The 27,888-nt window shown below is 37.9% G+C and overlaps 1 protein-coding gene across 1 annotated transcript in view; it reads left to right on the top strand.

The window, feature by feature from the left end:
- CNTN3 (contactin 3) overlaps nt 1-27,888 on the top strand; it is a 331,855-nt gene that overhangs the window by 154,198 nt on the left and 149,769 nt on the right. Inside the window, exon 5 of the mRNA XM_045063248.1 lies at nt 23,150-23,245. Coding sequence (XP_044919183.1) covers nt 23,150-23,245 — 96 coding nt within the window. The remainder of the gene's footprint in view (nt 1-23,149; nt 23,246-27,888) is intronic.

Raw genomic sequence — 27,888 nt, 5'->3', positions numbered from 1 at the left:
AGAGTGTTCCATATCAGAACATATGGTTCTGATTTTTTCCTCCCACAGCTGTGTAATAATCCATGACATAGACCAGTAGATTCAAAGTGTGGTTTCCCAGATCAATAGTATCAGCTTCAGCTGGGAACTTATTTTAAATGCAGATTCTGGGACCCCACATCCGATTCAGTGCATCATACAGTATTTGGGTGGGACCTCGGATCCATTGTAGTTTTAACAAGACCCCATATGATTCTGATGCCCAGTAAAGCTTGAGAACTAGGGCTTAAGATGAACCATGTTCTTTATACTGGTTTCTATTAAAAACCATTTAGATTTTTTTCGAGACGTTTTCTTTGGTGAATAGTGCTGCAATGAATATGAGTATAGACCTTTGATGGAGATTGGTAGAAATTTGTCAAATGCCTTTCCAAAGTTATACCAATTTACATTTCCACTAATAATGTATGCGATTTTTCTTAGTATTTCTTAGAAATACTGGGAGTATTGAGGGAGTAGAAGGGAGTGAGGTAATGAGGGAGTAGAAGACTAGCTGAGGACAATGTACACCTCCCCTCGGAACCCCCCAACTCCTGGATGGGATTAGTGTGACATTCCTCCAGGAAGCTCCCAACTGTCTTAAAGTTAAAGATTTACTAGAGGGAAAAACAACCTTAACTTGACAATGACAAGACAAGGCCTCCAGTATTTTATAGGTTCTCTTTAGCATATAAAGGGTTTTTTTTTTTTTTTAAACCTCTCTTTTTTCCTATCCCCAGTTCCCAAGTATAAAATCAGCGACCCCTCACAACCCTGATGCAGCAGCTCTTTCTGCCCATAGGTCCTATCCCTGTGCTTTAATAAAGCCACCATTTTGCTCCAAAGACATCTCAAGAGTTCTCTCTTGGTCATCAACTCTGTACCCCACCCCACTGGACCTCACTTATATCCCGAATCTACGTCAATTAGGAAGTGATCTTTCTTGAGATTTTCTTCTATAGTCGTTTTTTTTCTTTTCAGTGTAACAGAATTCATTGTTTATGCATCACACCCAGTGCTCCATGCAGTACGTGCCCTCTGTCATACTCACCACCTGGCTCCCCTGACCTCCTACCCCGCCACCCCTTCAAAACCCTCAGATTGTTTTTCAGAGTCCATGTCTCTCATGGTTCATCTCCCCCTTCCAATTTCCCTCAACTCTTTTCTCCTCTCTTCTATAGTCTTATAACTGGAATATTAGAGGACTTTTTTTTATTGTATCTCAAAAAATGGTATATGTTTATATTTCAGAAAGCTAAAAGCAGAATATAAAATCTACCCTACCACAATAATAGACACTTACAACTACCATTCACTGAAAGCCTACTATGTGTTCACTTAATTTTCATAAGCTTTCAAGCAAAGGACTGTTCTCAATTTTTTAGATAAGAGGTGAGAAGGAAAGACTCTGCATGATTCATTCTCTTGCTATTAAATGATTGTGTAACTACATATGATCATAACAAATTATTATAAAAATAAGAGATGTACTTTAACATGCTCTTTTGAGAAATATATAATTACATTGCCTTATTGTCCAGGATTTTCAAACAATTCTCTTGCTTAATGATAATGTTCTAAGAATATCTCTCTGAATGTTAGGGTTCTGGGTAAATATTTTTGGCTTACTCTGAAATAGAGTATTCAGCTATTCTCCTGAATATTTGGAAGAAGACCAATTAATACTAAATGGCTTTTGGTAAATGTCAGAACTGAAATGGCTTCGGTCCACCCAGGCCTACTGTTTCATGAAGGATACAGTATGTCAGAGGGTTTTCTGCCTATCAAGTAGACTATCCATTTATGCAGAATTGCAAAATATTTCACCCTCAGCTCACTACTTGGAATTACCAATTTTATATTTATATTATTATGCATTTTTAACAGATCCAAAGTCCCTCCACCACATGCGTAGTCTGAATCTTTAGGGGCAGACCCTGGGAATATTCACTCTAAACATGCTCCCCTGCTGATTATTATAAGCCAAACTGGAATTTATTCTTCTCTCTATTAAGAATAATGGCTGGTTTTCTTTTAATTGAGCAAAGATGACAAAAGAGATTAGTGTTCTAAAAGAGTATATAAACAATTCAGATTAAAACAATTTACTACAACAGTGTGATTTACATTAAGACTCATAACCTCATCTAAAAATGATTAATTTAATTTTGGTCTTTTTCTTTTACTTTGTCTTTCTTGTGGCCGGATGTCGGTTGGCAATGAAATGGCCCCAGAGCAGACACAATAAGAAGCCACACACAAAAAAATCTACCTTATTTTTTATTATATAATACATGGATATTTCTTTATGATTTATACTCAAAAGCTTCTGAAAGACTTGAGTAAGCTTATAGAAAGAAATTAATATAAGACTGGACAAGCCCAGATAAAAATAGAGACCATTTAAAAGGATTAGAGGCACCTGGGAGATGTTAATTCTAACAGCTGGGAAGTATCCTGATAGCAGCAACCAAAATGAAACATGCTGGTTTATAAATTTTTAATCTTGGCTATAGAAAGCATTTATGCTGAGAAGAGGCTAACTTTTTTTCTAGAACCAAGCAGAGGTGAATGTAGGATGGACAGTGGCTGTTGTATAACACCGAAATCAAGGAATATTTTGCAAAACAGGAAAATAGTGGAATGCAGCCTTCTAGTAGACCACAAGGGACTTTTTGTAAAGATAGCAATGGTAGACATCTCTGTTTGGGCTGATACACTGTAGGAATGCCTGATATTTAAGCGTTCACATTGCCTGCATATGTGATATCTCATTTAATCGTCTCAGCAGCTCCTGGTATGTATATTATACTGTTCTTGCTTTACAGCTAGAGGAACTTCATTGTTGGTAGGGAGGCTAAGTAAGCAGAGTTGCTCAGGTTAGCAAATGGCATCCTGACTTCAGAACCTGTTATTATGCTCCACACTTTACATACATGTCAGATTCACCAACGCGTTTGCTTTCTGATGCCATACGCTAAGGCAGTAAATCGACATATGAGAGAATAAGGAGGAATAGGGCGTGAGTATTTACAATATCACAGCCCTCTCATTTTCTAGGCCAAGTCAAATGTCTTAATCCTCTACTAATGCTGTGAAATGAAACTACTCTCTAGTGGTACTGTTGTTATTTTGTGTTGTTGATTAGAAGAAGCCTGTCTGCTATGGCTTATATGGCAATGTATGCAGCATGAAATATGTGTTCAGAATGGGTATAAACAATGAAGAAGAAAGAGGAAGTTGCCCTTATGTTCTCACCTAGATACAGGGCTTACCCACTTAAGTGTCATTGTGCATCCTGGAATTCTTGAAGGTGGAATGAGTAAGTTCTCTGCCCAGAGAAGATCCATGAATCATATTGAGTATGTGCATCAGTGATTGGTCAAAAACTCTAGAGTTCTGCCCCATGTAGCATAGAAGACAAAGCTCTAACCTGGAAAATCCTAAAACAGATGTTCACAGCTGAGTGTCCCATCCATAAAATGACATCAGGCAATGGGCTACATGGATCATCTAATTTTAAGCTGGGCTGCGTCCTGATGGGTGTGCCAGAATGAGTTATTACTCAAGTAGCTAAAAAAAAAAAATGAACTTTTGAGATTGTTTTTATCTCTTCATTATAAAATGGTTTGTGTTTTTCAAATAGAGCAATTTAATTTGGGGTCCAGAAGATTCCTGTTCCTGCTGTTAGTATCTTAGAGTTGTGAAACTCCTTCTGAATTCTCCAGCTAAGGAAGGATAACGTGTGCACCCTAGATCATTCATCCTAGGAGAGAAAACTTATGGTAAATCTTGGACTTGAAAATAGGACAGTAGTAAGAGTGTTACTGTAGGCTTCTTCATACCCTGCTCTTCCTCACATTGTCCTCTATTTACCCTACTGACGTACGCCATCTGTCCACTGCTAAAAGTCTGATGAATGTGCATCTAATGAAATAACTGTAAATGGGACAAATAAAGGAAAATGTCTTTGGAATTTTCAAGCAACTTGGTATTACAGTCATGTATAGTAACACCTAGTGTGGAACATTTGTGTAGAAGAAACTAGAGTGAAATTTGTTGACATGCCCTCTAATGGAAGTCTATCTGTCTGAAAGTCAAAGCCCTACCATCTGACCCTGATCTCTGGAAATGTATGTATGGGAGGATTTTTGCTTTCTGAAGCAAAATACTCTGAGGCATCCCTAATGAAAAAATAATGCGAGTCACATATGTGATTTAAAATTTTCTGGTAGTCACATTTAAAAAAAAGCAAAAATAAATAAGGTAAGTTAATTTAAGTAATACATTTTGTTTAATATATCCTAAATTTTATTTCAACATGTATATTATTTCAGTATAAAAAGTTTGAAGGAGACACTTTACATTTTTATACCAAGACTTTGATATCCAATTATAGCACATTTCAATCCAAGTACTTTGTAGCCCCATGTGAATAGTGGTCCTGAATTCAAGAGTGCAGCTCTAGGGCTCATAATGCCATTTAGTATAGAGTCTATCTTTGTCTCTCACTCTATCTCTGTTTCTGTCTCTCTCTCTCTATATATATATACACACACATACATACATATGTACATACATTTATATTTTATTACAAATATAATGCATTTACATTTACATCTAAATATTAATATTTTAAAATTTTATATATATATATATATATATATGCATGCAGGAATGCTTACAGATGCCTTCTCTAACAGTAAGCTATTCCCCTGCCTATCTAAATAAACCCTAAAGGCCTATCTTCAAAATCTTAGTAAAATTTGTCCGGGTAACGATTGCTCTCATTTTATGGATGAGGAAACTGAGTCACAGAGGGAAGAAGTAGCTAGCCCAGTGGTACAGAGCTATTAAGTTCTGACTGACAGTTCTTCTAACTCTAAGACCAGTACCCTGGAAGTCAGATGTATGAGGCCTATGGGTTGAACCAGGGGTAGGTAGGTTGGACTAGTAGCAGTTTGACTGGTAGCAGAAAAGTAAAATAAATTCAGATCTGGCTCCCCCCGCCTCCTTTGCTCTGGGGAGCAACATTGTGAGCTCATGTGGTTTGGGGATAAAAATCAGGATCATGAAGACTTGGAATTGAAGCAGATCTTTTGTGTGGTTGTGACATTGACCTTGTTTGTGTCCTCGGGGCACCGTTCACATCATAGTCCCTGTGAAGGAGTTCTGCAACTTGAGTTACACAGTGTGCACCTGTGCAGCTGAAAGGGGCCACCCTGGCTTTAGGCCCATTTGTGCCCCAAACTTCTAAGTCTAAGCAAATTACTAAATTATCCCATCTGTTTTTTTCAAACACAAATGGAGACTATTTGTTGATGCCACTGCAGAAGTTCTGCCTTTTCCTGTGAGCCATCCATAGAGATGGAGCACATCTTTCTCCACGAGCATTACGCCAGCATTCCTCGCTGTGGTTATCCTTGCTTTGGCAATACACATTAAGAAACTACATAAAATATATTGCTTTTCACATTTATGCACTGGCAGTACTCCTTTTGCTTCCTGTCATAGTTAAATACATATCTTATTACAGCATTTCTCTTTAATTTCATTGATTCTAGTAGAAGGCATTCATAAAACAAGAGTAGTTTTTAATGTTCCCATATGTTATTGTCAGAGGACTGTGATGTTCTGGAAAGTGTTGCACCACAAACATCAGTTAACCTTCTAACTAAAATATATCATTAGTGCATTAAATATTATGAATGCGTTAGTAGCATCAAGCATACCAAAAGGCAGTATTCATCAGAGAGTAATAATGAAATAGCCATCTAGACACTGCACTGCATGCTTTATTGAAGCTGTTCTGTTTGCTGACTTCAGGAAAGATTGCTGTATTTAATCCCTTCCAGTGTGCAGTTGTGTTTTTTAAAATTGTCTTTCCATATTAGCCTGTGTGTCATCGTGAGTAAGATATTTTGGTGGTATATAAAAATACTCAGAATCATTTATGCTCAACATTGCCTAATTTTAGCCATTTTAGCTTTTAATGAATTTTTTTTATGGTTGATAATGTCCTTTCATTGAGCAGTAAAAGAGCAGGCCATATTCAGCTAGTTCCTGACAGATTTATAATTGAGAAAATTTAAATTTTTGCTCTAAGTGCCTCAATTAAAATGGTTTTCTTAGAAGTATATCAAAATTTAGGTAAAGTGGTAATTTAAGAAAATTTTTTTTTTTATGGAAGCCATGCCATATTTAGTTTTAAAGTTCCAGTTGGGGCACCAAGAAAAAAGAATATTTGCTGAAAACTAGAAAGGTAGCATTGTTGGACATACGAAGAGTCTAAAGAAATATGTCGTGATCTCAAAGCTTGTCATTAAACAGGGTCCAGTGTCTGGTAAGTGAAAAGTTCTGGACACAGGAAGGCTGGATTTCAGTGAGATCTGCTGCTCAGCATTCTGAAACATTCATGGGTAGTGTGGGAAGTGCTCACGTCTGTTCCTGAACGCCCCTTCTGCCCTCAACGTGACATTTGTACTTTAGTCATAATATTTAGCTCGCCACCCATTCTGGGTTAAATTGTGTCTCCTTCCCCCACCTCCAAAACAGAGATATTAAAGTCCTAACCCAGGATCATAGTGTGCCCTTATTTGGAAATAGGGTCATTGTAGATGTCAGTGGGAAGATGAGTCATTCTGGAGGGAGTGAGCCCCTAATCTAATGTGACTGGTGTTCTTCAGAGAAGACACCCATGAAAAGAGAGACATGTGAGGAGGGTGCTTGTGACTGTGGAGGCAGAGATTGCGGTGATGGCCTCTACAAGCCAAGGAAGGCCAAAGATCACATGAGAGCCACTAGAGCTAGAGGGAGGAAAGAAGGATTTCCTGATCGATATCACAGGGAGTGCTGCCAACATTTTGATTTTAGACTTAGCCTCCAGAATGGTGAGACAGTAAATGTCTGTTGTTTTAAGCCACCCAGCAGCCCTAGGGAACTAATACAGCATCTACTAAGTGCCAAGTCTTACTCAAGAATTCCCTGCCCTCAAGAAGCTCACATAGTAGGTAAAACCACTCTACCGTGACAAGGAACCTAACAATAAGATCTCTGGTGAGAAATAGTCCCTAAGCTGGATTGGAGGGGTTAATGGTAGTTAGCCAAGTGGAAGGAGCAGGAGAAGGTAGGCCTGGAAATAGGACATAGCCCAAGCTGTAGGCAGCCTAGAGAAAGGAGTTCCATCTGACTGAAGTGGAGGAGAGCCATGGGCAATGGCGGGATCCTGCAGGAGAGCAGGGTTCACATCCCACGGGACCACATCAGCCATCTAAAGGAACTTGGGAGTTTCCTTTAGTGCTTTCTTTTCTTCCTCATCAGAATTGCCACACATTATCAATCACATAATTTTATACCTTAGAAGTAGTCCTTTTATTTCCACAATCAGGATTCAGATCCATTTCTTATCTAATTTTACTAATTAAGCAAAAAAAAAAAAAAAGAGAGAGAGAGAGAACAGGAATATGGAGACATCAGTGTTTAAAAAATCAGACTTATGGAATATATACTTGTAGGGCAATATTTTCTATGACAATGGTAGCCTAATTGATCACATCAGCTAAATGCAGAAGAGTATTTATGGAGAGAAACATACATTCATCAGTGAGTGTATTTCTCCTGCGAGCATCATGATTTCTGGCATTGTTAATAAACAAATGGGTCCAAAGGTCAATATGTCAACTTGTTTAATAAGTTGGCACATTTATTCTAACAATACTATATTTACATTTGTCCCATTTTCACTTTGTTTTACCCTCCACATCAGCACATTTGCCCTAATTGCTTTCTAATTTGTGTGCATTTTTGTGCTTTAAAAATTTAAACCAAGAAACCTTTTTCAGGGGCTCTTTAAGTACTAAAGGGGGGTCTACTAGACTAATGGATCCATGTGTCACCTAGTGTCATGTGTAATGCATTTCTGAAGCACAAAATTGCATTCTTGTTTTTTTGCTTATTCTGGATCTCAATATAACTTATAAAGAAAACAAGTAGTATGAATCCGTGTTTGTTTGCTTAGCCAGAGACACAAGGAAATGCATATTCAGAGATATACTGATAGTGATGTTTCCATGGCAACAAAGCAGGCTATCATAATATTTAGATCCATCTATTACGCTTTAGTTTATTTTAGAATATGGTGTTAAAATGACAAAATAATACAGGCCTTATTTTCTTAAATAACTTTATAATAGCTTGTTTTTTTTCTGGGTTAAAAATTTCAAAGACCTCATAAAATTAGTAAGAAGTCATTATTAAAAATGTAACTTTTTATTATTCCCCATTATTGTCAATTACTACATTTTTTTGTTGTTTATAGAAGTTTTAAAATTGCTGTACACAACATAGTAAGTCAGACGCAGTGTTAAAAGTTAGGGAAAAGTATACATTTCTTCAAATTTCACAATTATGTTTTGTGGGAGATTTTTTTTCCCCTAGCTATTTGCTTTGTAAGCTTTAAGTTAATAATTTAAGAGATCTGCTGCAGAACAGGAGAAATCAGCTATGCAAGCTACTGCTCTATGATAATACCAGTCTCCTGTTGCTGTTTTGTTTAGGCTAATGTGCAGGTATATAAGAGTGAGATCTCTTACTGAAATCCTAGGATAACATCCATTTATATACTTAATACATAATATATGCAAAACACCTTATGTGTGCCAGAGATATAAAAATAAAGCAGGAAAAAAAGTGTAGTCCTATGAAGCTTTCTAGACAGGATGGGGGAAGGAGGTCTGTCCTAAAGTAAACAGTGAATACACCTTCCATACAACAGTGTATAATGACTGAAAAAACATGAAGTTACATAAGATTATAGAGAGTAATGCCTGAGGGGGGAGAATTTACATCTAAATACAGTGTTGTTGTTTACATTTTTAAAAACCCTGTTTCAGTGATCATGCCTTTGATCACTAGATCAGACCCCCAAGGGATTCCTGGGCAGGTGGGTATCTCTTCTCTGAGAAAGAGGAAACCAAGCCACCATGTGGTCAAGGAGTCAGCTGGCAAGTTTCTGGAGGGGGACCACATCTTTTCATCCCCAGTCTTGTAGGCACTTAATAAATTTGTGGAATAATTGAGTGAACATTTGAAAGAATGAACGTACCTTAAATGTGACTTTCAGATTGCACAAATATTATTCATGCCAATTTCCTAAGGTAGGGTTTCACAGAAAAAGAGTTAGAAGCTTAAACTTTAATTTGGATGTGATGTTCCTCCCCCTTCCTTTTTTTTTCCTTCTTGTATTAGAAATCAGAGGGTGCGCCATCAGCCTACCTCTGACACTTAATTAGCAGTGTGACTTTGGGCAAAATCTAACCTCTCACTGTCTTGATTTGCTCATATTATAATTGGGAATAATGATATATATTGCCTATCTCCCAGATTTTTTTTTTTTCTTTTTGAGAATCATGTAAGATAAAATACAGGAGTCTCTAGAGGCTCATGCACTTCTAAAGTCATTTCAGTCCTTTAAACTGAACTGGGTAAATATTTTTTTCAGGCAATCCATAAGTAATCTTTGATGTCTCTTACTCTTATTTTAATGGGAATTTTCAGTATGAAGTGATCATATAATTAAAGAAAAAATAAACCTAATTAGCTTCTTTCTATGTAGCAAGGGTGATCTTTGAATGCCAGACTCTAGGAGTTCTCTCACCTATGAGCCTTGCTGTTAGTGTGGAAATGTGCTGCTGAGTGAATCATTAAAAAATTAACTATTTGTAAATAAGTATAAGGATTCCATATTTTACATTTTTTCCTGTTAGTGTTCAGAGAGTTACTGCATTATGCTAGTTTGTTTTTATTTTAGTATTCCTATGATGATACAATATATTGTCAATAATATAATATATAATGTAACACCATATATTCATTGCTAAAATCATATGTATGTTAAAGGCAACTGTTCTGTGACATTTATAAACAGTCTCAGTGACTGATGTACTCAGCCAGCTACAGGTGCCAAAGATCAGGAGCTTTTGAAACTCATTTCAAGGAGTCAGGGGGATGTGAATATTACTTAGCAACTACTCCATTAGTTGTGAGGGGAAAACAATAGAAATTATGATGTTCCCGGGGAGAGAGTCAAACCTATAAAAAGCAAAGGCTAAGTATAGACAAAACAGAGTAATAGTTGAAGGCTTCAAAAGAGAAGGAAAAATGTTGGCGGGGCTTGAATGATGTATGTTTGGAAAGATGAGGAGAAGATATGTAGAGTGTGTCCTTGCCTGGGGACAGAAAGCAGGGTGCTAAAACATGCTGAGCACCTCATATATTCCAAGAATTTTGCATTTATTTTCTCATACATATTTTCTCATACCTGCACTTTTCAGATAATCTTAATTTTTCAGAAGAATCGGTGCTTCAAAGAGGTTGAGAATTTGTATGAAATCATAGAGCTAGTTTTAGTAGCAGATACTCCTACTGAAATATAAGTTCAAATTCTTTGTTGAAGAAGCCATGGACACATTTTAATTTAGACTGTTAAGAAGTTTTTAAAAATGTTTGAGAACATAATTAAGATAACTACATTGAGGTATTACATGGGTCCCATATTCAGAATATTGTCAGCTTATGTGATTTTTTTTTAAACCTTCAAATGGGCAAGTATGTGTTCCTAAATGAGGGGACCCAGTATATATTCATATTACTAATTATTAAAATTCCTTGATGGCACTTCCAACGTGATGGTTAATTTTGAATTATAACATCGTAATATTCTTAAAAACTCAGCTTTCTTCACATTGTAATGTTTTGTGTAAGAGCACTGGCTTTTTCTAGGGTCCTAGTAAAATCAAATTAACTTTTAAAATATGGTGTTTATACAGATTTTCTGAATTATCTTAAATCTCTGATATACCTGAAGGTCTTTGTTTCAAAGAAAAGTAAAATGATTTATAGTATTGCCAGGCAGGTTTTTAAAATTATGATTTTGATGGTAAAGCTGAGCATTTTTTTAATTCATGAAGAATTAGAAGAAAAATACTTTTAAGAAGTAAAGATTTACTTTATTTTTCAGTTTACATTAACTGTTCATGTGTTAAATTTGAGTATTGTAGGAGAAATTAGCATCCATAATCAAGTAGAGAGAGTTGTGGGTTTTTTGTTTGTTTTTTTCTAGATCTAATATACTACAAGAACAAAACTGTCAATAGCATAAATATTTAAGTATTCTTAATTTTCTTGTTTGATTTAACAACCCACCATTTACTTTTTCTAAATACATAAGGGGCTTTCTCACTGATAGAGTCAGGATAAATAGTTACAGGGTTGTTTGAAAAATTCATTTAAAACAGGTAATTATTTTAAAAAGGGTATGTGTAGATCATGAAAATTTTATTTTTGTTTGAATATGTGATACTATATGGTTTTTTTGCTTTCTGTTTTTGTTTTCTAATTTTTAAAGCAGTGTCAAAAACTCTCCCTTGATTAAAGGTTGTATGTTAGTAGTTCACTTATTATTGATAAATCACCCCCATATGAATCTTTTGAGACTTCCAGTTACAGTTTTTTTTTAATTTGAGTACTAATTTTAAAAAATATTTCTGAAAAATGTATTTCTGAAGCATCCTGGATACAGAAATAGCCTAAAGATTTTTATTTTCAAGATTTTATAATTTTCTCACCCCATCTATTCCATCTATTTTGGTGTCAGTTTCTTAGAAAAAGGTAAATTTTCTTCATCGAGTCTTACAAAAGTCTTTAAATTTTATTTGTATATAAACATTAGCTCCTTTCTTTTTTCCATATACCTATTTCATCAACTTTCTTTAGTATTTCTCTATTAACTTAATTTCAGCAGCAACAAAATGTCTAAGCCAAGCAATTAATTGGTTTTGTTAAGAAATGCAATAAAAGGAAGCAGAAGGACATGGTGGAGAATAGGTACTGGGCATAAGCATTCCATTTGCTCCAGACAGCTGACAGTACCTTTTATAGAGGGATCATTTTGCCTAAGTTGAAGCCATTTGTTCTGGATAGGTGCATATGAGGCCTGTGTAAAGCCACAAGAAGAGATGGAGGAGGTCTCAGCCCTCTGCCCTAGGCCTCTTGGACAGACAGATCTACAACACAATTACCATAATAATTCAGAATTCTTAGACTATGCTTCCTTCACATAGGATTGAACATTTCTAACTAGACCTTGAGATACATAAACATAAGTTCAAAGTAGAGGATGGGGCTCAAGTTTGAGAAGCAGAAATGGCCGAAGTGACAGACTGTGCTCAATTATCCCAGTACCTGAGACATAGATACATACTTCACATCCATATACATGCATGTCTTTTGAATCAATAACTAAATATTAGGATAAGGAATGTGGACTTTATCATCTAGACAATAAGGAATGAATGTAGATTTTTGAGCAGGTATTGAAAATTGGGGGTGTGTTTTATGAAGAAAACCTGAACTCAGTGATGTGGGTATAGGACAGATAGTTTGGATGGGAGGGAAGACACCACAGCTGAGAAGAAATGCCCAAAAGTTGGCTGGGCTTACTGTACACAGGAAGTTAAAAAGAACCGGACCAAAGTCAATGGAACTTTCCTCATCAATTATGACAATACCTTTGTCAAAGTCCGTAACAGATTTGAGCCACAGCTTTTTGGGAAATGGAAAAGTAATGTCTTTATAATAGAGCTCTTTTGAAAATTAAGTGAGATAAATTTCAGAAAATTTCTATCAGAGAGCCTAGCAAATCTCTTTACCCCTTAATTTCTTCCTATATCCATTTAGTCAATGTTGATAAATTGTATTCTAATAGTATTGGGGATGCTGAGGTATAAAACACAGACAAGCATACTGGAGTCATATACTTACTACTATAGATAATTGAACATTCATAATTCCAGCAAAATTCAAATGGTGCCAGTGAAAAAATAGAAACGGCAAGAGAGAGGGTAGGCTTTGCAGAACAATGAGCATGATTGAATAGAATGAATTGAAAAGACGTAGGAAAGAGAAGTGACAGATTGCATATGGAAGTCATAGAGAACAATGATAGGAAGATGGAAGTTGGAAGAGGAACTGGCTTTTGTAAGGGCCATTATGAGCATCCGAAAATGAAATGTCAAATATGAGGTGGCAATTGGACAGCCAAAAAATGTCTGGAAGGCAAGCAGAAAATGCCCATTTTGAATCAAAATTTTGGTAGACACGTCACCGGTACAGACAGAAGGGTAGAGTTTCCTGAAAAAAAAAAAAAGAAAAGTAAAAAAATGATAGCTGCTTTTATTTATTGAACATGTCTAAATTAGACAGTGTGTGAAGAAATTGGCATGAGTGCTCTTATTTCTTGCTCACAAATATAGCAGAAATAATTGCTGTTATTATCCTCAATGTACAGATGATGAAAGTGTGAATCAGCAAGTGAAGTAATGTGCCCCAACCAGAGTCTCAGAGGAGGGATTTGTACCTGGGTTTGTCTAATTCCAGAGGACAAAGACCTGAGTTCCACCCAAGTAAAACTTGGAGGAAACAGAGAGATGGTTAGGATGGAGGGTGGGGAGATGTTTACAGGAGTCAAGTATGAGGGTCATTGGAGGATATTTTTGTGGGGTAATCTGTGCATGTTTGAAAACATAGAGGACAGATGAGAGAGACTTAAGTAGGGACAGGTGAAAGGCAAACACTCAGAAGGAACAACAACTTGTGTACACTTTTATGATTTTTTGCACTTTTTAAAGATTTTATTTATTTGACACAGAGTGCACAAGCAGGGGGAGCAGCAGAGGGAGAGGGAGAAGCAGACTCCCTGGTAAGCAGGGAGCCCAATGCAGGGTTCAATCCTGGGATGATGACCTAAGGGTCATCCATGGGATCATGGGATCGTGGGATCAATCCATGGGATCATGACCTAAGCCAAAGGCAGATGCTTAACCAACTGAGCTACCCACGTGCCCCATTTTTTTCATTTTTCACAGGACTTGCACATGTGTGATGCTAGAAAAAAAAACCCTGTGAACTTCAAAGGGCGGGTGTTGTCCCCAGTTTTCAGGTGGAAAGCTAAGAGACTCAGAGCTATCAAGTGATACTCCTTTAGTCCTGTGGTGTTGATTGTGATAAAGCAAAGGCGAGATTTCTGGTGTTCCTACTCCTCTGTTCTTTTCCTAGGCCACCATGATAGAAAGTTCAGAAATCTGCAACACAGGTACACACAGAGGGTTTGACTGGGTAGGGAGAATCGCCATGGAAATTCCAGAAAATGCCATGATTAAAAGATGGTCTAACTCAGTTTAAACTTCTATCAAGGACCCACACAATGCCATGAAATACGCTATTATCTAGAGGTATTAAAGGTGAAAATGATATTTCTCTAATCTTAGTGCAGCCGCCCAAACAGGAGAACAAAATGAACAAACACAAAAGTATGGGAGCTTCAGGGGTGAAAGGCTGGAGGCAATTTCAGGGGTTTCAAGAAAGGATTATGTGCCTGAAGCTGGTTTTGAAGATGAATAAAAGTATGCTATACCCATGAAGAAACAGGAACACACTTTGCATGTCTACACCAGCATTTTGCACTCAGGGAAATCCAGATAGTCTGTTACTCTTACCGGGTATGTGGCTGACAGTTGGGGGCACCAGAGCGATGCAATGATGGGAGACGGGGGAAGCTGAACTGTGGGATACCTGTGTGGAAGGGTCTTATAGACTATGTTTATGGGCTGGGCAGTCACCCTTTATTCCAGAATTCCCAAATTCTATTAAAAAACAAAGCGCCTGGGTGGCTCAGTGGGTTAAAGCCTCTGCCTTTAGCTCAGATCATGATCCCAGGGTCCTGGGATCCAGGCTCGCATGCGGGTCTCTACTCAGCAGGGAGCCTGCTTCCTCCTCTCTCTCTCTCTCTTTCTCTCTCTGCCTGCCTCTCTGCCTGCTTGTGATTTTTGTCTGTCAAATAATAAATAAATAGAATCTTAAAAAAAACAACAACACGAAGCCTTTCCTGAAGATGTTAAGATCTTATTAGCTGCTTCCCTATATGCTAAGTAGGCTTAGAAAATACTGAATACTTGGGGTGCCTGGGTGACTCAGTGGTTAAACATCTGCCTTGAGCTCAGGTCATGATCCTGGAGTGCCAGATGGAGCCTGGCATTGGGCTCCCTGCTGAGCAGGGAGTCTGATTCTTCCTCTGCCCCTCCCGCTCATGCTCACTCTCTCTCTCAAATAAATAAATAAATCTTAAAAAAAGAAAAAATATGGAATACAGAAGTCTGCTCAGAAACTAAGAGTACACCTGTTTTAAAACCTCTTTAAAGGCCAAGTTTATAATAAGAAATCTATTTGCAGTAGACATTTTGGGGACCCAGTGTGACATCCCCTTTGCCCACCTTAATTTATTTGCAGGAGGGTAGACAGTTTCTTGCAAGTTCACAGTGAAAGGTCTGATGAGTCGGGAGGAATTACTGCCCTCAGCTAAAACCCTCCACTGTTGCAGCTAGAAGCCTGTGTATAAATGCCCCAGACTCCCATCTTGGAAAATGACAGTTCTGCACAGCATTTGTAAGCATGTTGGAAGTTTCTGTACAGTCAAGCCCTCCTGGACTCCAGTAGCAGCTTCTTACTGTCCTCACTCCTTCCCTCCTACCTCCTGAGACCATCTCCCACACATGATCACCTGAGGCTCTAAACAAAACTAAAACACTATTGAACTTTGTTGAACAAGCCATTGTTTTTACATAAGGCAACATTTTTCCCCCCCAAAGACACACCTGTTGCCACGGTAGAATTTTCCCTTAGAGACTTCAGAGTTGATTAAGTGTTTTGAGAACTGGGCTGATATAGTAAATAAGAAAGGGAATAGAATAAGAGGAGACACTGAATTTGGGGGTTGGGATACAGAGCAGAAAATAATGGTCGTGTTTTGGACTTGCTGGTACTGAAGATGAAGGAGAGTCAATTAGTGATGTCTTAATATTCAGATTTGGGAGATCTTCCAGAAGCTTTTTCTGTGCGTGTCAGGAAAACGGAAGAAAACTCATGGTCATCCATGGTAACACAGTTTGTTGGTTTGTTTTCTTTTTATAGTGGTGCATGTTGTAATGAGATTTTTCAGCTAATTGAAGCTCTACCACTTGTAGTAGAAGCTGAATCATTGCGTGGGATTCTTTTATTTATAACACCTGGTACCGTGGAGATGAGGATGAAAACTGTAACGGAACTGCGATCTTGATTTTTATTGCCTTTCTGGATGTGTTCATTGAGTTTTTTCTTTTTCTTTTCTCTTTTTTTTATATTTTATTTATTTATTTGACAGACAGAGATCACAAGTAGGCAGAGAGGCAGTCAGAGAAAGAGAGGGAAGCAGGCTCCCTGGTGAGCAGAGAGCCCGATGCGGGGCTTGATCCCAGGACTCCGGGATCATGACCTGAGCTGAAGGCAGAGGCTTTAACCCACTGAGCCACCCAGGCACCCCTCATTGAGTTTTTTCTTAGCTTTTGTATAGGAGTGCACAGCTTTCTTTCCCTAAAAGCTATCAAAGACAGTCTTGTCATTTACACTGTTTGGGTGATGATTGAATTTGGTAACCACAAACCACTATGTATTTCAACATTAAACATTAAAGACATTTAAAGCATGACGCATGGAAGACTATCACACTGCTTATATCTGTGTTCCTTTGACAGTTTATTTAACTATCACTACCAGGTAATATTCTGCATTTTAATTGAGAAGGTAACACTTCACCTCATAGCATCATGTAGAATTAATTGTGTTACACAAGTAGTAAAGTTCACATGCAGTTTTCAGCGATAATGATTTTAATAGTTCCTCATGCTCTAATTGCAAATGATAACAAGGAATTTGGAGGCAGAGCTCTAAATTTTTAAGCTTTAGGACCATTCAGTCAGCTGGTCAAAATTTCCAACATATTGCCACTTTTATGTTTAATTTTAATCCTCTTAGGGAAAAAATGGTTTGTTTTATTTTGCAGTCTTTTATTGTCATAATTTTTTGTATTTATGACCTACCCAATTGAACATATGTGTACCTAATTCAACATATGGCCTTTGCCAGCATTTCCCATAAAATATTCTACACAGAATTCTTTGGTCAGATATATTCAGATACTCATAATACCCATCCAAATTATGAGACCTCATCAGTGCCTACTTTATGTTAAGGTCTCTGACTTACCGTGTATAAAGAAAACTCATTTAATTTGGCTTTACACAGTGTCCCAAACTGATATTGGTGGGAAATGATAGCCCTTCTTTGGCTAATTTTAAGTCCTGCAGAGGTAGACTTTTATTCTAGCCCTCAGTTATACTGAGTAACATTTCACATATTCTGCTTGCTAGGTGATTACCTAAATTAATCTACATGAAGAAACCAGCACCAGCAATCAGTAGCTAGTCAAATCAGATTCCAAATTAGGCACACGAGTATCAGGAAACCAGAGTCACCCCAGTCCTTTCTTAGTATCCATCACTAATTTCTTATGGTCTTGGCTACCTCTCCACAGCCTGGGGAGATGAACCTAAAAGGAACATCCTTGAGAAGTCCATGGAAATCCTGCTCAATCCAAAAAACCAACAGACAGGCATCAAGGCAGACTATTTTATATGCTAGGGATGATCCATGTGCATTTTCCCAAGGAAAGCAGTCTGAATGAGGAGAGTACTTCTTTCCTGGCTCTACACACTTCCCTTTGATGCCAGCCTTGGAGATACTGGCCCTATGGTGTAGCTTGGAGCTTTGGGATATCATAGTACAGTATTCATGACTGTGGATGGAATGGAGGAAGAGTACACAAAAGAAAAGGAGATATGGAGATCTGGAGTTTTTCTTTGTTTTTCACTCCATTTCCCCAGTTTTACTTGTACTCGTGTGTGTGCATGTGTGCGTGTACGCGTGGGTGTATTCTATAGTTTTATCACATATGTAGTTTGTATATCCACCTCTGCCATCAATATCCCCGACAGTGCCCTTTTATAACCACACCCATACCTCTGCTCCCACCTCTCTAAACACTGGCAACGTGTTCTCTATTTTTAATTATTTTTAATTTAAAAAATATTATATAAAGGGAATCATACAGCATGTAACCATTCAGGATTTTTTTTTCATGCAGTGTAATTCTCTGAAGATCCATCCAAGTTGAGAGGTATATCAGTAGTTCATTGCTTTTTATTGCTGCATAGTAGTCCATAATGCCTACATCCCACTGTCAGCTTAACCGTTGACCTATTATTGCAGGGCATCTGGGTTATTTCCATTCCAGGGTTATTGCAAATAAAGCTGTGTGAACTTTCATGTAAAGAATTTTATGTGAAGGTATGTTTTCATTTTTTCTGGGATAAATGGTCGTCACATAACTGTTTTCCAGAGGGCTGTACACTTTGGCATTCCTACCAGCAAAGTAGGAATGATCCAGTTTCCCCACATCCTTGCAAGGTCTAGTGCTGTCACCATCTATTATTTTTAGCCATTCAGATATGCATGCTGTGCTGTCTCATTAGGGATTTACTTTGTATTTCTCTGATGGCTAATGATGCTGAACATTTCACATTGTTATTGCCATCTGTATATCCTCTCCAGGGAAGTGTCTGTTCAGGTTGCTTGCCCATTTTCTAACTGAATAGTTTTATTTTTTATTATTGAGTTTTGAGGGGACTCAATGTATTCTAGATACTGTTCATTTACTCAGTAAGTGGTTTGCAAACATTTTTTTTCCCAGTGTGCAGCTGGTCTTTTCATTCTCTTCACATGGGCTTTCATAAGGCAAAAGTTTTTAATTCTGATAAGTCCAGTTTATTAGTCTTCTCTTAATGATTCAGGTACTTGTTGTCAAATCTTTTGCTATCAAAAACTCTTTGCTTCGCCTTAGATCCCAAAGATGCTCTCCTTTTATTTCTCTGAAAGTTCTATAGTTTTCTTTTTTTTTATTTTTTATATATATTTAAGTTTCTGATTCATTTTGAGTTCATGTCTATATATGAGTGAGGTTTAGGTCATTTTCTCTCTTTTCTTTGCTGGAGGGGAGGTCGGGGGCATGGGGTAACTGGGGGATGGGCATTAAGGAGGACACATGATGTGATGAGCTCTGGGTCTTATATGATGAATCACTAAACTCCACCTCTGCAACTAATAATACATTGTATGTTAATTGAATTAAAAAAATTTAATTAAATTTAAAAATTTAAGTTGAGCATATTTACATGAGTCTAATTCTAGGCTATTTTGTTCCGTGAATCTATGTATCTAGCCCTTCACCAATACCACACTGGCTTGATCATTGTATCTATAAAATAAGCTTTAGTATTAGGTAGAGTGATTATTTCCACTTTAGTCTTCTTAGTAAAGATGGTCTTAGCTATTCTAAAGGTCTGTGATTTTACATACAAAAAATAAATGTAGAACAAATTTTTTAAATGTGCTAGAATTTTGGTTAGTAGCTGCATTAAACCTATATATCATTCTGCAGAGAGTTCTTACTATGTTGAGTCTTCCAGTCCACAAACACAGTATGGCTCTCCATTTGCTTACATTTGATTGTTTTCTGTCAGTATCTTGTCACTTTTGGCATATGTTTTATTCTCTGTATACCTAAATATTTCTTTTTCTTTGAATGATTGTAAGCAGTTCTGCATTTCTAATTTGGGTTTCTACATGTTCAGTGTTAGTGTCTAGAAATCGTGTCTTGTATGTTATTTAACTCACTTACTTATACTGAGAAGTTGTGGTTTCATTTTGCTTTGTTTTTGATAGTTTCCTTCTCCTTTTCCATTTAGACATGTCATCTGCAGATAGGGGTAGTTTGTTTCTTCCTCTCCGAACTGTATCCTTTTAATTTCTTGTTCTTTCATTATTGCAGTACATTTTAGTACAATACTAAGACTGTTAGGTAAGAATGGATATCCTTGTCATATTCCTGACATTAGGGAAAAGCCTTCAGTCCTATACCATCAGATATAATGGTAGCTGTACTTCTTTTTTTGTTGTTGTTGTTGTTGTTTTAAGATTTTATTTATTTATTTGACAGACAATGTTCACAAGTAGGCAAAGAGACAGGCAGAGAGAGAGGAGGAAGCAGGCTCCCCCAAGAGCACAGAGTCCGATGTGGGGCTCGATCCCAGGACCCTGGGATCATGACCTGAGCCGAAGGTAGAGGCTTAACCCACTGAGCTACCCAGGCACCCCTGTAACTGTACTTCTTTATACATGCTTTTTTATCATGTTGGTTTGCGTTTCAAGTCAAGCTAAGTAGAAGTTCCAGAATAATTTCAGAGTTTGCAAGAATTGAAAAGGAGACAAAAGTAGATTTCTGAGAAGTTTCTATCTAGTAATTCATGGATTTAGTTTTTACTTATTTTGACTCATAAGGAGAGGTTGTTCTACTACAGTTCTTGCCAAGCATGGATTCTACACAGCCTTCACTTGAGTTTGGGTGACACATGTAACCTTCAAGTAGGTCATTCAGTTACCTAAAACTTTTTACACACTTAGGCTACCTTTATCTCCACAGTCTTCAGTTTTCCTCCAAAGGGAAGGAAATCTTGCTATGTTTTGAAGTAGATGTTCTTATGCATCAGTGTTTTTCCTTGGTTGATCCCTGTGTCTAAACAGACCCCCCCCCCCATCTGACTGGCCAACTGCTGCTCTTTCAACACATCTCGTCCATCTCTAGGTTGAGTGTTTGTTCCTCTGTGTACTTACCTCTGCAAAGTACTGTTGGTATCAAGTCCATTTCTAACCAGACAGGGCTCTCCTTGAAAGGACGCTCCAGTGATTTATATTTCAGAACATGCATGCAGCGGGCTGAAGTCTTCAGTGGATAGTTGTTCAATAAGTGACTGCTTCACTTCTCATCCTTGCTGCTAAATGGATGTTCCAAAGATTCTTTACCTCATGGGCATTTTCATACGTCCCACAATGAAATGTTTTAAGATACTTAATCTGGGTTGAACTTGATATATCTTAGTAGGAAGCCAGAAAGTTCTATTTTATGTGCTTAGACTTTAGCCAGTGAGCTTCTTAAAAATGCAGATCCCATTCTAACTTACTAGTTTTAAGTGATTTACCAAGTATCTGCCTTCATAATAGGAATCTAGGTAATAATGGCACAGTTGGTCCTATACAGTGCTTGGAGTAACATGAACTAAGAATTCAGGGGGTTGGGTATTAAAAAAAAAAAAAATTCATTGTAGTCACAGCGATTTGCTAGCAAGAAAGCCCTGGAAAACATGTTGAAGCCAGTACAGGTATTTTGCTTTGCTTTCCCACACGTTTGCTCCACAAACTGGCTACAGGTAACCAAAAAATAAAATTCTTTGCCCATGTATAGCATTAGAGACAGTATCAATGCAAGTGTCTAGCTCAATTAGCAGGTCTGTTCTAGGCCCCATGAGGACTTTAAACAAAAGGATTTTTTTTTAACTCTAGGGGAGAAGAGACATTATTAGTTTCCATAGAACTCTTTTATCCTTTTTTTGCATATTTGAGCTAAAATCAGTGATGAATCACTTCCATGGTGTGAATTTATGTAACAGAATAAAACAAGAATTGGGTAAGAAATCAGCAATGATGACTCATACTTGGTTGCCAAAAATTGTCATATCTGATATTATTTTTCCATGTACAGGCTATGTTCTGATATGATGCACTTCCCCATTTAGATATTGGAAAACGTTTGGATGGTCTAGTTTTGCAGTTCCAGCTCAGGCAGGTATCAGGAACCTTAATATTTTCATTATGTTGCATTTTAGTTACACATTTAAGATAATATAATACCGTGTTACCCTATCGTTTTTGTAGGGAAACTTTTTGTTAAATAAGTGCAGAAACATATTTTTTTTTCTTCTTTTATGGGCACTTATAGTGAGTTTTGCTGAATAGCTTTATTCCGTGCTTATAACCTAGTAATTTAATGCTGCTTTTCAGTAACATTAAAGTGAAACAAGTAGACCTTCTTATTTCCCTCTGATAGGCTGATTTAAGGTGTTTAGAATATTCATAGCTGTCTACAGTCTGTAGTTTTATCAGTTTGAAGATAATTATTTGGCTTTTTACATTTTCAAGGCAGGGTTGAAATTTTCCTAGTTGTGTTCTGAAGTAGACACGCTGCCTTACCACACAGGCAATTTATATGAACCCTTAAGAGCTATGAAATGAGTGTATTCTTTCATGAATTGACAGTGCAATTGTTCTGATACAGAAAATGACACCACTGAGTATATTAACGGCGAAATTCACAAGTTTGGGGTTCAAAGAAACAGATTTTTTTTCTTCCTCTTTCCCCAAAGGCTTAAGCTTTGTTCAGAATGAACCAATATAATTTTCCCCCTTCTGTAATTTATGCTGGAGAATGAGAATCAGAATTTGTTGTCCTGGACTGTGGCTGGAAGAAATTTAACAATTTGAAAAAATAATCACTGCTGATCAAAATAGCATTTGCTTTGATTGCTTTATTAAAAGCATGGGGGACAAAAGTCTTTGGACATTGTAAAAATGATTTTCATTTTTTCACAGCTATATACGTAAAGGAATAGGAGGATCTAATTTACTGTGATCCTTTGAAGTCTACCGGGGTGGTAATTTTCAGTGCTACACATCCTCTATGGAACCCTTCCAGACATGGGACAAATAAGACTTGTAACCAGAATCTGAATGTTTTCGCTTCTTTTTGTGAATAACAACAATATTTATAGGTATAATAAAATTTATTTAGGCTACTTATGATAAAAAAAAAATGGGGGAGAGAAATTCATGAATGGCTGGCTTTTGTTAAAAGGTATACACATCTCCAAGAGGTGATGAATCACTGTGGCAAATGTGGATATTGGTTTATGTATATTTTTGGTTCAAGATATTTCAAGTCCTTCTTTGAGTCTCACTGTGTGGTTATTTCTTTCCACTATGCTTTATCCTTTGGGATAGCCCAGGCCATTTCTGACACTATTCCAGCACCACAGGATTAATGGGTATATAGTTTTATCATATTGCTGAATTACTAAGAAGCCTTAATAATGAAATCAAAATCCTAATTTTCCTTCTCCAAGCAAATGTTCTCCTCTTGAGATTCCTGAGAAAGGGTTATAAAAATTATCCTGCAAAAGAATGGGTTGTCTTTGTGTGAAGATTTGAATTTGTGTTGTCCTTTCTGAAATTCCATTTTGTTTTGTTTTCAAATCAGATCTTGAAAATTTTAAAACCAAAATGAGGAGTACGGTGTCTGTGCGTGAAGGCCAGGGAGTCGTCCTGCTCTGTGGCCCGCCGCCACACTCCGGAGGTGAGAAGTGGTCTGTTTGTGTTTTTTATACTTATTGAGTAAGTTTCGTTGCAAGACCTACAGCATATGTACTGTTATTGCTCCCTTAAATTACCCTTAGAAAATTGTTAACTCAAGTATTAGATTCTGTCAGCTGAGTTGGAATGTAAGAAACTCTACAAAAGAGTCCATCCAGAGAAGTTTATAAACATAATTTATTACAGCAAGAAGTGTTGTAAAGGCAAGTGAGATCAAGTTTGTTTCAATTACCTAATGGTGCTGAACAGTGCTTCTTATGCCATATCATTTGTTACTTAATTTTAGACCATGACATACATTAGAGTCTTTGTGGAATCTTTGTGGTTTCCTTCTTTCTCTGACTCTCTCCCTTTCCCTCTCTGTATCTCTCATATACACACTTAAACATGATGATTAATATATGCTGTTTGATCTCTTTTTGTATGATACACATGTGAAAATGATGTGTGCATGTATATTCACATCATTGTCATCAGGGTGTTGGAATTACAAATTTTATGCTACATTGGTATAAATTGAAATACTGCTTTAAGTTCAGAAGCTTAACAGACTAGCTATCCGAGTGAAAATGAACTTCAGCATGTATGAAAATAATTTAATAAGCACTGCTTCCCAGGAAGAGCCTGGAGTGTGGGTTTGATTTTGCTCTCATGCTTACTCCTGCAAACTTGGTCATTTGCGGGAACAAAGAGGGCATTATTAATATATAAATCACTGTTCTTGGAGAAACAAACTATTCTTTTTTTGAAAGGATGGGAATTACTGAGAGATAAATGTGTTAGAGAGGATTTTTCTGACCAGAGGCAAAACTGAGAAGTCTTCCCATCACAGTGAAGTTTATTCAAATGAAAATATGATGGATTTATTTGTTTTGTGACATACAGGTCCTTTCTCCCCAGTCAGTTTTAATCACAAAACTCTCAGTCCAATAAAACAAACATATCCCATCTTGGCTATCTGGGCACTTGAGGTATATGAGCCAAGAAAATATTGCAAGTGTGGGGCTTGACTAGCAGACTTGATTGCCATGGTATTGGAGGTATAGGTTTATTTCAGGCTCCTCAATCTACTTCAGTAGTGTATATTTTCTGGAATCCTGACTTCCCAAAGAAATTTTAACTTTGAAGGGAAACAGAGTCTCGTGAATGCAGGTTAAATAGCTGAGCTCAAACTGGCTTGAAGAAAATAGGGAGTTTACTGGCCCCACATCACTGGGATGATTAGCTGGCCTCTGGTTGAGCTGTATAGTTGTCAGGGAGATGCACCACCCAGAAAGACTTGTGGCCTCACTGAGGGTACGGGTGAGCCTCCAGGTCTTAGCTCCCTTCCAGTCTAACAACTATAGAAAGTCAGTTGCACATAGTCTCACCCTGTCTGCAGCAGCCCACATCTGGTGACTCATCAGGGTAGGAATAAAAGGTCAGCCCTTTCTGCTCAACACTAGAGAGTTCGGGTGGGCAGTCCTAGAGCTTCCCACCAGAATATCCAGGGCATTGTTGGATCATATCACAGTTGGACTTCTTTTGCTTCCCAGTCCTCCTCCTGCTTCTTTCCTTTTATAAGGTTTGATCATTGATAAAAATACGTGATCCCAAACTCTATCTCATTGTCTTTTCCCTGAGAACCCAGTCTGGCATTCTGCTGGAGCCCCAGGTTCAATTAATTTTATGAACAGTTGTCTTTTCCTTGTATCTTTTGGCTCTAATTCCCTGAGTGTTGATCCCATGTAATGTAGAATCCTTGTGGTGTCAAAGGTGGTCTTCAATAACTCCAAGCTCTTGTAGTCCCTAATGCTAGAGATGCTAATGAACCAGATAACCTGTTGCTTAATGGCTCTTGGTTTTAACTGAATCACCCTCATTTAGGGGATGGTTCCTGCAGTAGGAGGTCGGGGTCAACTGTCTACTGATAAGCACTAAGATGAGAAACATATTTTCTACAAGAAAAGAGGGCAGTGTATCAGAAAGAATCAATGGTTAGAACTACACATAGTAAGGAAGTATAAATATAAATTTATTTTTAAAACAAATGTAAAATAACAGCTGGAACATCTTAGTTTATGATGAGCTTTAGAAATGTTGGCCTGATTTAAGATCCTGACTGGGTGATCTCTAAGTGTTTTTACACTTAGACAGATTTGCTAATAACAAAGGCAGGACCTCTCCATTACCTAAGCTGTTGGATGAAACATGTTTCAAAAGATGAATCTTTTCTAATATCGTGCAACTGGAGAACTGTCGGTGACTTCCTGTATTTCTCTTCTAATTTTTTAGAGCACATTTGTTGGGGCAACTGTGGAAGTCAAGTACGACTGTAGATGAAAACGGAAAGAAACTGCCCCGGATATGACATGTTAGCACTGAAGAAGCCATACCATGCACACGGTTATAAAGAAGTGAACATAAGCATGCCTTCTTCAGTGCTAGATCATGCAGGAAAATGGTCAGGGCTCATGCATCTGATTTAGATGCTGAAAACAGGATTCTCATTGATTCAAGTTTACCTAATGCTAAGATATTCACAATTTACATCCACTGCCCTGACACATTGGCCTGTGAACTCCTTGAAGACAGAGCCCAAGTCACTGTTGGCTCTGCACCCGAGTGCCCAAGGGAAAGTGAATGTCCACACATATGAAAATAAATTAATAAGCATTTAACGAGCAGCACAAGGCTGGTTGGTATAACACGTAGTCAGTGAATATTAGCTGAATAAATGTACACATTCATGAGATGACTAAAGGAATCCTTTTTCTTAGAGTTGGTCACTTATAAAGGCTTTTTGAGAAATCACTAGACACTTTATTTCTAGAGGTCTAAGCATCTAAAAACCAGTATGCCCTGGGTGCGAACCAGACAGGTGCAGGCACTGACAAATGAGAGTGAACTCCAACCACAGCAGCCGATATCAGCCCTGCTTCCCAGCCCTTACTGACTTAGGGAGTTGTAATTCAATGAACGGTGTGAAGCAGGTCACAAAACAGCTGAAGCTGTGACACGAGGGCTTATCGGTCACATGGTATGTGGTGCCCATGGCCCACCCTGTCTGTGACCCTACGAGACATGCACTTGCTTTTCTCTGTCTTCACCATTCTGCATTATCTTCATTCACTTCTTCCCATTTCTTCTTGGTCTCTTCTCAGGGACGGGAAATGTTTAATTATGTTGTTATTTTCTGATTACTGAAGACACCTTCATAGTCTATTCGTCCACCATATTCCTTATCAGAGCCATACCCTACCAGAGGAGGCACATAATGGCAAACTAATCATAATCATAGTAATAGTAAAAATAATATTCCTAGTTCTGTATTTATGGAGTATTTATGGAGTTCTCCTTAGATGCTAAACAGTGTGATGGCTCTTCTTAGAAATCATCTGCTAGAAGATTCTTTTGGTTAAAAGTATGGAGAGGAACTGGTTGAGTGACAATATAAGGGTCAGGAAGCTTCCATTCTGGAGATGCCAAGGGACTCAGCTCTCACCCAGCCAATACCTGAATACCTTGAGTCCACACTCCTTGCTTATAAATGATGGGTGAAGCAGGAAGCTGGAAAAGAATTTCAGCCCTGAGTCACCCAGCTGTTACTCAGCGCTACAGTTTGGGAGTTCACGAAGTGTGGCTTGGAGAGAAAGTAGTCTTCTTAAAATCATAGAACTCTGAAGAAATAGAATTAGATCCTCAACGCCTGAGTCCTGGGCCATGGCTCCTTCTATTATGGTACAGCCTAAACCTGCCCCCAGGTGCCGCTCTCTAAATGGTTGTAGTACAAAGAAACAGAGTCATTAGTGAAAATGTCACTATCCTAAGCCAAGGGCTTCTGACATTTCAGATCAGATGCAGCAGAGTTAGTGGTTTAGTTTTTTGGGGTCTTTTGTGTGTTTTTTTTTTTTTTCTTTGAAGATTTCATTTATTTATTTGGCAGAGAAATCACAAGTAAGCAGAGAGGCAGGCAGTGAGAGAGGGGGAAGCAGGCCCCCCAGCTGAGCAGAGAGCCTGATGTGGGGTTCGATCCCAGGACCCCGGGACCATGACCTGAGCCGAAGGCAGAGGCTTAACCCTCTGAGCCACCCAGGTGCCCTGTGGTTTAGTTTTAATATCCAAGGCCATTGTTTATGGAAACACAACAGACAACAGAGCAGCAATGCCTAAAGTCCTTGTGAGCAGAAATTCCCCCAGAGTTCAACCAAATGCCCAAGTCAGGTATGTGCTAGTCCAGGGCTTCTGAGAGTTTGATGGCAAATGAATCAACTGGGGACCTGCTAAAATGCAGATTCTGAATCAGTAGGTTTTGGCTGGAGCCTGAGATTCTGCATTTTCAATAATCTCTCTCAGGAAGCTGATGCTACTGGCCCATGGACCATATTCTGAATAGCAAAATCCTAGCCTCTCTCTTCCATTATGTGGAGTCCCTAATGATTTCCCTGTTACCTGTTTCTGCCCTCACTCTTCCTTTCTCCCTAGCCAGTTTCTTGTCCTAAACATTAGAATATGTTTTGTAGTTTGAGAACCAAAATATTACGTCTCCACTGAGGACATCACTTTATTTTTCCTCCATTCACGAGTAAAGAGTCTTTCTCAAGATGATCTTCACTCAGATTGATGTCCTTGTTTGGTGGCCTTCCT

This window comes from Mustela putorius, unplaced genomic scaffold (assembly GCF_011764305.1).
Source record: "Mustela putorius furo isolate JIRA1106 unplaced genomic scaffold, ASM1176430v1.1 tig00003850_pilon_pilon_pilon, whole genome shotgun sequence".
Taxonomy (NCBI): Eukaryota; Metazoa; Chordata; class Mammalia; order Carnivora; family Mustelidae; genus Mustela; species Mustela putorius.
Note: the sequence above shows the minus strand (reverse complement) of the source record. Positions and strands in the feature narration are given on the sequence as shown.